Source organism: Diabrotica undecimpunctata, chromosome 3 (assembly GCF_040954645.1).
Source record: "Diabrotica undecimpunctata isolate CICGRU chromosome 3, icDiaUnde3, whole genome shotgun sequence".
Lineage (NCBI taxonomy): Eukaryota > Metazoa > Arthropoda > Insecta > Coleoptera > Chrysomelidae > Diabrotica > Diabrotica undecimpunctata.
In genome coordinates this window covers 63,175,604-63,188,825 of record NC_092805.1, presented here as the reverse complement: position 1 = coordinate 63,188,825, position 13,222 = coordinate 63,175,604, and the positions used below count along the sequence as shown (strand labels likewise).

At 31.8% G+C, this 13,222-nt stretch overlaps 2 protein-coding genes across 3 annotated transcripts in view; one reads left to right on the top strand and one right to left on the bottom strand.

Moving 5' to 3' along the window:
- Window positions 1–8,923, bottom strand: part of PIG-L (phosphatidylinositol glycan anchor biosynthesis class L) — a 31,951-nt gene extending 23,028 nt beyond the window's left edge. The window contains exons 1-2 of the mRNA XM_072526007.1: window positions 8,378–8,923; window positions 7,804–8,094 (exon numbers count right to left, since the gene is read on the bottom strand). Of these exons, the coding sequence (XP_072382108.1) occupies window positions 7,804–8,094; window positions 8,378–8,711 (625 nt within the window). The 5' untranslated portion in view covers window positions 8,712–8,923. The remainder of the gene's footprint in view (window positions 1–7,803; window positions 8,095–8,377) is intronic.
- A 286-nt stretch (window positions 8,924–9,209) lies between these two features.
- LOC140436859 (cyclin-L1) overlaps window positions 9,210–13,222 on the top strand; it is a 56,518-nt gene continuing 52,505 nt past the window's right edge. The window contains exon 1 of one of the 2 annotated variants that reach the window (XM_072526005.1): window positions 9,210–9,561. In XM_072526005.1, the coding sequence (XP_072382106.1) occupies window positions 9,280–9,561 (282 nt within the window). In that variant the 5' untranslated portion in view covers window positions 9,210–9,279. Of the gene's footprint in view, window positions 9,562–10,338; window positions 10,520–13,222 lie in introns of those variants that run through there. The other variant, XM_072526006.1, reaches the window with a different exon arrangement.

The following is a 13,222-nucleotide window of genomic DNA, read 5'->3' as shown; positions in this document are numbered from 1 at the left end:
AGGCTATTTTGATATTCTTTCAATCAACTAAGTACATTAAGTTATTGAAGATAAATAGAATAATAAAAATGTCAAGCACTGATACATATTGACTCCACCTAAAAAAAGACCAGTAAAGAGACATTTTGACGTTTAAACGAAGGAAATGATTATAAATATATTTAAAAAGGAAATGCAGGAGAACCCTACAATGTCGAAAAGCGCGATTTCTGTTAGAGTAGCAGATAAAACAGGTACTGATATTGTTTCTCCATTATTTATTTTAGAGTGCGCAAAAATATACTGCCCCGATTAGAAGACAACTCAATCATCGTATTGGACAACGCGTCTTATCATTCCAGAAAATTGGAAAAAATTCCAACTACTGCTTCTAGAAAAGCTGACATCTAAGCGTGGCTGAAATCAAAACATATAGGGTTTGAGGACTCAATGTTAAAAGTTCAACTGCTGGATATCGTTAAAGAACATAAGGGACAATATAATAAATATATCATTGATGAGATGGCAAAAAGCCAAAACAAAATAGTGTTAAGGCTTTCCCCATACCATTGTGAGCTCAATCCGATTGAGCTCATCTGGGCAGAAGTAAAAAATTATGTAGCAGCCAAAAACACTACTGTTAAATTTACAGATTTTATAATGCAATAAATAATATTAGTCCAACTAACTGGCAGAAATGTGTGCAACACGTTCAACAAAAAGTCGAGTCCAAAATGTGGCAGTTGGACAATATAATAGAGAACCATATCGAACTCATAATAATAAATCCAGACGAAGACAGCAGCACATGTAGCTCCTCATACTCTGAGTAATTTAAATGGTATGTTTTTATGCTGTGATAAACTTATGACAATGCTACTTTATTCAAAATTTTCACTTCGTTATGTATCTCTCAGTTAATGAATATTTTATTTTGGCACATTTTTCTTCAATGGAACATTAAATTTTGCTCACAATGATTAAATTTCAAGAAATTCTTACACAAATAGTTTCAAAAGTAAATATTTTTAAAAATCATATGATACATCTCAGTACGACCCTGTTTGGTTTTCACGTGAGTTTGTTGACAGATGCGAATTTGTAAAATGAATGTAGTAGAGACAATGGAACCCTTCCGTGACGTCACGCAGACATCTGCTGTTCGGATTCTAGAGAATACTCGTTTACCGTTAGGCTGGCGTAGGTAATGTTCACTTGGGGTGTGAATCAGACAGGTAATGTAACAATATTTTATTTTTTCCACTTCTATGACGAAAATCTTAATGGACAAAAGTATTTGGATCTTTAGAATGTGGTTCAACTAAATTTGGCCAATTTGTCAGCGATAGAAATAAATCAAGCTGGTACCAACAAGATGGCACTACATCAGACAGGGACCAGGAAGAAATGTTTGATGGAAGATGTATAGCAAATAAAGGTCCTTATCTCTGGCCTCTACGTTCTCCTGATTGATTACCTTTAGACTTTTTCATTTAAGGATTGATAAAAAATAAAATCTACAATAATCCTATAATAACTAAACAGGTCACGATAGGAATAGTTAAGAATGAATTTGCGATACTAACAGCAGTGTAGATTAGGCGGACAACAATGACTCTATAAAAACTCAATGAGTGGTATAATTCAATGAGTGATATTTTTTTATGTTTCAATTCAATAGTCTATACCATAAATAATTAATGCCTTTGTAAATTATTTTTAACGCTATCAAAGGTTTTATGGTTTAGAGGCGCTAACCCAGGGTATCATTCCCCAAAGACTATCTTCAAGTAGTAAATTAATAAAATATTTATTGGTGTGTAAATTAATTATTAAATTGTTTGCCTTCTACCATATTTAGCTGAAAAACTAAAATAATAATAATCAAAATCATAATACACACATTTAATGTATATATTACATTAATATATATAATATATTAATGTAATATAAATATCACAATAACTGTTAGATTTAGATATAGAAGTGGGTAGCGAAATAAGCCAAATATTATTTCATCAGAGGTGTAGTAGCAAGCTTGTGTGAAAGTTCCATTTGTTTGCACATTTCGATAGCCAAGAGGAACAAAGATATATATATATATATATATATATATATTATATATATATATATATATATATATATATATATATATATATATATATATATATAATAGTCTCCCGTTTTATACCGCTGTCGCGGCTTTGGGAGTATACCAGGGTAGTCTGCTATATCTAAGGCCTACGGTATACAAGGAAGGTAACATGGCCAGTGCTACGCTTCAACCGTCTATTATTACCCCTGGTTTTACCCAAGGTACTCATTTTTATTCAGGCTGAGTCGACCTGGGGCCTATAGACATTTTTAAAATGTCTAGATGTTCTTGCCGGCGGTGGGATTCGAACCCCGGACCACCGGCTTGCGAGTCAAGCATCCTACCGCTTGCGCTACGCAGGCCCATATATATATATATATATATATATATATATATATATATATATATATATATATATATATATATATATATATATATATATATATATATATATATATATATATATATATATATATATATATATATATATATATATATATATATATATATATATATATATATATATATATATATATATATATATATATATATATATATAGGCCTATATATATATATATATATATATATATATATATATATATATATATGTATATATATATATATATGTATATATATATATATATATATATGTATATATATATATATATATATATATATATATATATAGATACAGACACCGAATTAACCCTGGAACAGTCTGTAGAGCAAGATATACTTTTTGGTAAGATATTTGAATGATACTTTTGAAATATAATTATAATTTATAGTTTTTTTCTATTTATATAGGTGAAATACAATTGGAATGTGTTACTGCGGAATCTGAAGCTGGACTTTGTGCGTCAAAGGTAAATGATGAATTGGAGTCCGATTTTGAACCTTACTCCCCAATCAATTCAGAATACAATCCGAGTTCATGAAGTGAATCTTCTGATAGCGATACTGACCTAATAAACTCTACATTAACAATATCTATACAATTGGATGGTATGGAAGAAACGCCAGTAAAAACGGGCAGATCGAAAAAATAATGCGTAATCCACGAGCATGGAAAAGAAGTGTTGCTAAGCTAAAAAGGCAACAAGGCGAAATGTATATTTCTGCTACGGGTAAACATATACCAGGAGTTGCAATGAAAGATCTGTGTCCAATTAGCTGTAGACAAAAATGTAGTAAAAAGATCTCGCATGAGAAGAGGCTGATGGCTTTTAGGAGATACTATGGACTCGAATCGTATGAAAGAAAAAGGGATTTTATCCACGGCCAAGACAACAAAAATATGGCACACTAAGGAAAACTTAAGACGTAACAATACGATAACGTTTTTCTTACCACAAAATACTAAAAGAATTCAGGTGTGTGAAACAATGTTTGTTAACACACTTGGAATTAAAAAAGGGGTCATAGATATTGCCATGCAGCATAGAACGAACGAAAATACAAGTTTAGAAGGTTCACAAAGAAGGTCACACGACCCGAAACAATAGAAACTGTAAGATGTCACATTAAGACATCTTCATCACGTTCCCCGTAATGTCTTCGCAGTACTGCCGTGCGAAAACACAGCGAAAATATTTATCTTCTGATTTAAATATAACTCTAATGTACTCGATGTAGAAAAAAGAATGCGCTGAGAAAAATCAAGAAGTTGCTAGTGTTTCTATTTATAGGAAAGTCTTTACTGAAGAATACAACCTTGGGTTTTACCGTCCAAGAAAATATCAGTGCCGCATTTGTATGGCTTATAATACCCCTACAAATGACAAGACCGCCCTGGAAACTCAATATTAAGCACATTTAGTAGCAAAAGATAGAGCTCGAGATCAAAAAAGATCACGAAAACAGATGGCAGAATACTCTAATGGAAAAATTGTGAGTTGTAATTTCGACCTTCAGCAAGTTCTTCTTGTACCCAGTGATCCTACCAATAACGCATTATTTTATAAACAACGTCTGAAGACATTCAATTTTACTATTTATGATGTTGTTTTGAAACAGGGAGATTGCTTTATGTGGACAGAAGTTGAAGGTAAACGTGGTAGCTGTCAGATTGCTAGTTGTCTTTACAGCTTCTTCAAATCTTTACCTAATTCTGTTGAACCAATTTCGTGTTTTAGTGACACATGTGGGGGACAAAACGTTAATAAGTGTGTGGCTGGCATGTGCTTAACGGCTGTACATGAGATTCGACACATGAATAATATAGATCTCATGTTCTTAACGGTGGGAAATAGCGAAGTGCGACTCTATGCACTCAGCAATTTCTACGGAACTAAAAAGGGTTGGTAAAGCAAACCTCAAGACTGGAAAACTATTGCTAGGTGCGCTAGACGTAAGGGTGATAAACCGTATATTATACACAACTTAACACAGGAGCAAATACTTGACTGGAAATCTCATGCAGAACGGAATATGATTTTTAGAAAGGAAGATGAGAACCGCCAACCAGTGCGTTGGCAGAAAATAATGCATGTTTCTAAATTAACCCCTTTTATTCTTAGATTTAAAGAAAACTTTGACGACGATTTCGGAGTTCTAAACTGCATAAGGAAAACTAGAGCTACTTCACTAAATTCTCTGAGACCCTTGTATCAATCTAAAATACTGATTCAGTTAGCAAAGTATAATGATCTTACATCACTCTTTCACATGAATCCTCCTGCACTTTCAAACGAATATAGACATTACTACGAAAACCTCCCTTTTGTGGGGGATACACGCGGAAAACCTAACGCAGATTTTGAAAGTGAAATAAGCAATAGTGAGTAACTTGTGTTTTCTATAATTATTATATTAATATGTTTATAAATGTATCTTGTACTACTTTGAACTAATAAAAACTTATTTTTATTCTTATACAATAATATTTATGTATATATGTTGATTTTTGTCTATTTGTCTTAGTGCTACAAGTGGATATCTCGCATTTTATCAAATTTGTTTCAAAAAATTATAATATTTTTGTTGTTACCAATAAAAAGATTTTAGCTCATTTAATATACTATCATTTTAGAACCAAAAGCACAAGTTCTGCCATCATTTTGTGATTTTTTTTTTCTGCTCAAAATTTTAAATTGATATCCTGATAAACGACTATTTTCAAGTATATTCAATATATATATATATATATATATATATATATATATATATATATATATATATATATATATATATATATATATATATATATATATATTACGAATCCTACAAGGAATAAACCCAAGGCGATTCACAATTTATTGAGGCAGACATTCTATTTGTTACTCTTCATTTGAGTAGGTCCCAAACATGCTCAATCGGGTTCAAATCTGGGCTTTGCCGGCCAATTCATTTTTAGCACGCCAACGGTTTCCAGGTTTACATCCAGGCTACGTGTGGCCGTGTGTTGTCTTGCCTGAAAACAAAGTTTTCATCCACAAACCAAGTAAAAGGCATTACATGTTTGTCTAGAATTTCAGTAATATATCGTTGAGCATTCAATGCTCCTCTACCAATAAACACGAGATCAATATGGCCTTAGAAGGAAATGCCTACCCAACACATTACAGAGCTTCCCCAAAAGCAACACACGCTCATTGAAGACAAGCATCGTTTTCCACTTCTTTTGTATGTTTTGATGTGACCGTCTGAGACCAAGAAATAATCAGAAATTTTTCCTTCATTCGATTTATATCTCTGTAATTTTGTACGAAAGACTTGATTACAGTTTACCCAACCAGTTCATCTTTAAAATATAGAAGCCGTGAACTGTTTGCACATTACATGTCTCTTCTCGTCATCGGCTTCCAATTACACATGAACAGTTTTATAAGAAAAATTCATACTACTGTATTCATAATATTTAATTTTCCATGTATTTTTTTAATTACAATCGCTCTCTCTTCTAGTCCCTACAACAGATATACCTTATTTCATTTCCACTGAAAACGTTACCTCTATATCTCGCTGATTTCGTTTAACTGCTAAAAATAGAATTCAATTTCTCTGTAATTTTAAACAACGTATTGATTTGTAACCAACAAAAAATGAAGATAGACTTTCGGGGCGCAAACTAGGCCCGTTTCCCCATGCAGGTGTTCAAGATAAATGTTTTAAGGGCGATATTATTTAGCCTGGTTGAACGTAAGGCTTGGATGCTATTGATTTGGCCCTAAAAACACACATTTCACTGACAGAACCGAACTCAGCTAGTAGATGTCTTTATTTTTGACTGTCCAAAACATTTCTAAACAAAACATTTCTCCAGACTTCTATCGTCCAATGCTAGTGGTCTCTAGCAAACTCAAGTCAATGTTGTCGATGTGCTGCTGTTAACAGAGGTCCCATTGCTGGGCAGCAAGCCCCTAGACCAAATTCCCTCAGCCTCATTCTTCTCACTATTAACAGTACTTAATGTCCACCCGTGAGCAGTTTGAAAACGGTTTTGGATTGCTCTAGCTGTAAAGAATCGATTTTGCAAAGAGCATTGTAAAGAACCATTTTCTCTAGCCATAGTGATTCTTGTTGCTTCTCATTGTTGTCGTTGTTTGTGAGATTCATTCTCTACGAATCATTGGTATGTTTTTGGACCTTACAACGACTGACTTCAAGCTGTCTGGCCTCTTCTCTTTGACTCATTCCATTATCAATTAAAGTAACAATTTAAACATATCTAGCAAATCTCTCAGCCATAGTTTTAAATTTAAAAATTGCACCCGTTCAATCTTTGAACAACTGCAAACTAATGATTTTATGATGATTTTAATAAATTTAGATAATGAAATTGATGATTGAATTTTTTTCAAAAATTTCTATGTACCTAATGGAAAACAAACAGACATTGAAAGTCATTAAAATCATAACAAAAACCTGGAAAGGGTGGAACAGTTTAATATCTGCATAGTTGGATTGACTGCAATGTTGAAAGTGAAGAGGAAATTCCAACCAGAATAGAAATTACATGAAAAAGCTTTATTAACTGGTGTTCTGTATTGTGCAGTAGAAGTCTATCATAGACCACACATCTAAGGGGATTGAAGTGCTAGGTCTGGCCTGCTTTGTTCTATGGATGTGAAACGTGGACAAACAAAAATAAAAAATTTTAATAAATTAGAAGTGTTCACAGCACACCACACAGATCTAATGAACATGTGCTAGAGACCATGAACAAAGAGCAAGGATCAACATGATCAAAATAAGAAAGGTCCAATACTTCGGCCATATAATGAGAGGACCTAAATATTGCTTACTCAGGTTGATTATTCAGGGCAAAATCAAAGGTAAACACTGGGTCGGAAGAACCCAACTGTCCTGGCTGCGTAACATTAGACAATGGACAAGTCGAACAGTTGAGGAATTATTTCATCTAGCTGTTGATTGAGAAACATTTCATCAGCTTGTTAATATAACGATAGCCAATGCTTGAAAACAAGTACTGCACACAAAGAAGAAGATAATGTACAGAAAGTACCAAAGTATTGTTAGGGAAACAGTAAACTGTGTTATTTGAAGTAAAAATACAAAGGGACTTTTTTACACTCTTAAGCAATTTTTTAGAAACTGGTGTACATAAAACAGGTTTTTAAGCCAGTAATATTTTCAGCTACTTATTCTATTAGTTAACTGTTTATAAACAGTGGTACTTTCAGTATTCTATTATAACACATATGGATTGAAATAAATAATCATTATATTGATTTTCATCATAACAATTATACAAGACTAATACAAACCTCTAGGTAACTTGTTGTCTAGGATAAGGTTAGCTATTGCATAGTATATGCTACAGTGATTGTTATGAAGAGATACTCCATATCTATCAAATGTTACAAGTGTTGTAATATTAAGAGTCTCTACATAATTTAAGACAATATCTGATATCACATCTGTTGGCCATCGCACATCCATTGCATCAGGAAGAAGAGTATGATTATGAATAAATATGTGCTCAGAAGGAATACCTAATTCATAACAAGAATTATATAGTTCCTGCTTCCTTATTAAACCCATCCCATAGTTTCTACCTAAAAATTATTTCATTTTAGAGAAAACTTCATTTTAAAATATCAGTATATAAAAAGATGAGTGATAATAGTAGAGAGGAGTACTTGAAAATAGTGCACTTTAAAACAGGTTGCTGTCTAAACTCTTGGATGATTCATAGGTATGTATTTTAGTAATACTAGATTTCTTTTACACTTTACATTTAATAGAGGCAATTAATTAAATAAGTAATTATCTCATTTTATATTTAATTTTAGCAACATAACCCAACATTTGGTTGTGCAACCACTACAGTATACCCACCAGTAGATAAGCACAATATATACACCAGGCAGTCTTTTTTTCTGGTAAAATTAAGAATGGTGGGGCCAAAAAACATGCATTCATCATCAGGGTGGGCAATCACAAATAAAATTCTTTTTGAATTCTTTGGTTCTCGATTGAAATTCACAATACCCCAGGCTTTTATACACATATATAAAAATATACATGTTACTATGTAAAATAAACTTGCTAATATTAAATGCTCCACTGTGTCTTTAAGATATTCCAAGATACTTGTAAATAAATCTGAACAGAAGTCTATTAAATCTTGCTTGAACCAAACGTAAAGCGCAACTAAGTTCTTTGGAAGCATGGAGCGCTTTATTCATTTCAAATGAGAGACAAATTTATAAATAGATTTTTCTACATTCGTTTTATAAATAGTGCTTTCAAATTTTCAACAAAAATAAAATATGAAATTGACGTTTTGTTTTGAATAGGTTACATTATTCCTCACACAGTCTTCTGTTTCTGTATTTTCTTCTCTCACTAGGGAAACTTTCTTCTCTTTCGAGATCGATTCTGTTTTCTTAATCTAATTAAATAACAAAATAGTATTAGCTTGATGTACTTTTTAAAGAAATTACAAAATTAGGGAAATGATAATAATAGTAATTTTAAGTTAACTAGTCCCTTTATATTGCCTGTAAAATAATAATCTTATAATAATGGGTTATACTGGTTATACCACGTTTCCTGGATCTAGGAACCGTGGGGTTATACCAAGATTACCAAGTTATACAGTAGTTACGTCATTGACAACGACAGTAGACAGTTGAGAAAAACCCACGGTCACATACGTCACTCATCACTTCCGTTGAATGAGATTCACATTTCCGTCGTTTGTCGTATTAAGAAAACGTTAGGTAGACATTTTGTTTATGGGTGTTTGGAAAAGTAAAAAGGGTAACGGCCGATGTACTTACATCTACAGTATCAACATGGGATCTACTAAAAGTGATACTGTTAGTAATACTGTTAAAAGTACACCAAAGCCGTATGGTAAAGTCATATTAACATTGAAAAATCAATTGCTTCCAGAAGAAAAACTTTCTCCTACACCCTCACAATTAGACGGACTTGGGCTTGAAACTGAAACAGATTTGCGTATTTATGGATGTGAATTAATTCAAACGGCTGGTATATTATTAAAATTGCCACAGGTATGTTTTTTCGTCACATTTTGTTGATAATCTTAGAAACTGCAACTTCTATTTTTGTGTATTGAACCCAATTTTCAAAAAATATTTTCTTAATTGTATATTGATAAAATTGTACACAAGTTCAGAGGGTTTCAATTTTGACAAACTGAGTACATTTATTTCTTTTGTACAAAATACACAAATTGTTCATTGTGTAAAAAAGTAGTTAGGTGTACCTAATTGTGTTCCTCAAATAATTAAAAGCACTAAGAAAGATCCTTAAAAGTTTGAAAAAATTTACAATATTAACTTTAAAACGAGATTTAAGTGTTATTGATTATGTCCTATCAAAAGATCTAGAAATTTAATTTAGTTAATTTGATTTTTAAATAGGATAGGTGGCCCTTTAAATATTATCAATTACAAACATCCATAAACAATTTACACAAAAAGTCACTGATCATTATTATTATTGTGACCAAAGTAACAACATGAAACTCATTTGAATTATTGCTACATATGGAATTGACTTATTTTTCTTTTAAAGGTAAATAAGTATAAATCATAGTGACACAAGACAACAACTCATGAACTTCCAATGGCTTAGTAACAAAATTAATCCATATTTTGAATGTTACAATAACAGGTAAAAACTGTAAACCATGAAATAGAGAAATAAAAGACCATAGTTATAAAAATATGGAATTAAATAGATATCACATTGGTATTTGGGATATTGACTGCAAAACCTATGTTTTCATTTGCCTACTATATCATCTATGGAGAGCAGAGTATCAATATTTTCATGTTTGTCTATCTACTTTTATTATTATACCTATATTAGTATTATATCATAGAATGTGGATAAAAATTAAAGTTTTCACACATGAACCTGCCAAGATATGCTGATATACTGAGATCAAGAACTGAATAAGATAACAAGAACTTAATAGAAGAATAACCACTCATATAACTAAAGGTGCAGTATTAGGTTTATGATCAGACTGTATTCTCCTATATTTGATAACTTACATAAAGAATTTTCTATTTTCTGTTCAGTGTATATGGAATGGAATGGAATGTCAATTTCAATTTAGAAATAAACACCAGCTTACTTACCTATTTTACAATAAAATGTAGTACTTTAAAGAAGTAGAACAAAAAATGTACTTAGTAGAATAAATTTGTAACATTTCTGAACTTTTTCAGGCTTTTACTTTACTTGTGTCAAGAACGCATAGTTTTTAAATATTTTAAGTAGTGATGGGAAGACTTGCTTCATTTCAGTGACCCGGGTCTTCCAGGTCATTCATTAAAATGATCCGTTCATAAAGATCCGTTCATATGAACGACTAATTAAATTTGTTGTGTAAAGCTCTAATGTGTAGAGTTTAATATTGATATGTTTATGAATATTTTTGAGAGTATATGAATTAATGGAGGGTAAAACGGAGGGTACTGCTAGCAAACAAATGTTATTTTGGACCAAGCAAGCAGCTAAAAAACAGAAATTTAAGCCAGAAAACCAAACTAATAATATATAGAACACTTATCCTACCAGTGCTGACATATGGGTCAGAAACATGGACCATCTCCAAAACAGACAAATCTTCTGCTCGTCTTCGAAAGGAAGATACTAAGAAGAATAATGGGCGCATTCTGTGAGAATGGTATTTGGAGAAGGCGATATAATTTCGAATTGTACGAGAAGTATAAAAAAATGGTAAATGGTAGAGATGTAATATCCTTTATAAAAATAGGTAGGCTTAGATGGGCTGGACATGTGTCAAGAGCAAATGAAAATTACCCACCCAGACGAACTCTATTATCGGTCCCAGTGGGAAATAGGAGTAGAGGCAGACCACGACAGATGGAGGGACGGTGTGGACGAGGACGCAAGGAAAATCGGCGCGGCAAATTGGCAACGGTTGGCGATGAACAGAAACGACTGGCGAAATAGACTGGGGAAGGTCAAGGCTCAACTAGAGCTGTAGCACCACTGATGATGATGATGATATGAATTAATGATAATGCAGGACCCATTCATAGAGATTCATTCATTGGAACTATGTAATTATATTGTTGTTTACATGTAGAATTCGATATTATTACTATAAATTTATGAATAAAATATAGTTTAAGGCTGACAATAAGATTTGTATTTCTCAAATCATCTTCAGAAATCATTAAATTATAAAAAAAAATACTTGAAAAAGTTAAGTAAAAATAATTACTCCATGCATTAATTTGACCGAGCAATGTGTCGCGATCACATAGTTCGTTTGGTAAACACTAGATAGCATCATTCATAGGGTCATTTGAACGATAGGGTCACAGAATGTGATTGTATCAATAATGGGTCTTTAAAAAGATCAGATCTTTGTGAACGCATCGTTCGTGACCTTCTCATCACTAATTTTCAGTACTAAATATATTGTTATAACTAAAGCATATGGAAGCTATCTTTAAAATATATGTTACAAAAATTACTTTTCAAACATATCTAGATTTTGTACAATATTTGTTTAACATATTTTATGTGGATGTATGAGCTAAGGTCTGCTTGTCATTATACTAAAGTCAGTACTAAAAGTATTGTATCTACAAATTAGATGCGCGTGCCAATTCAGTACTAAAAATTAGAGCATGTTCTAATTTCTTATACTAAAAATATAAAAGTGAGGTTATTCTCAACTGGTCGTAACAATTTTTTTAACAAATTATTATTCATTCGTAAAAAAAATACTGTATGATTTTTTTTCATAAGCATCATTATTACAATTAAAGCTACTGCACATAATTTAAACTTCTTTTTCACCATAATTATTTATCTGTGTGTTTTATTTACAAACTTCATTGTTACGTTATCAATACAAAATTGGTAAAGTGCTTGCCTACATGCTAATTAAAATTAAGATAGCTGCGAACACAAACCCACATTTTTCATACTAAATTGACTCATGCAACTAATATTTTTAGTACTGAAATTAGCATAATGGTAAGCTGACCTAAGACCATAGTTATGAGCTGAAACTTATTTTCCTTTTCGTTAGAAGTGCATATATCCCATAGCATATTGGGCTAATCCATACTTATACCCCCTCCACATTGCCAAAGTGTCATGTCTGCTGTCAAGTCCTACTATGCTGCAGTTTACATTGTATTAAATAGAAAAGTTAGGTTTTTCTGTCAAAATGTTGTTTTCTAATGAAATAGTACATAATATCAATGAAAAAAATCAACTTGCTTAGAAAATTTGACATTCTAATTGTGCTCTAATTAGATGCAATATTAAAAGTTCCATAAAAAAGACCTTATGTTCCATTGTTTACCTGCTCCAAAAAAAGGTTCAGTGGTTTTAACTGATGGTTTTCTTAATTTGGATTAACTGAAAGAACTTACTATATGACAGAACCATAAATAATATTTTGTTATTTTCTGCTGTAGCTTGGTCATTTTACTACTGTTTATTATTAATAATATTAACCAAACCCAGCTTTTTTGCCTTAACTGTCTTTTTATTATCAAAATAATAGTTCAGTTAAAACCACTGAACCTTTTTTTGGATCCAATAAACCATGTGATATATGTATATGACTTGTATGTCTTTATGTATATGACTTTTACTGTTGCATACAATTACAACACGTTTAAAATTTTTAGCAAGTTTATTTTTTTCATT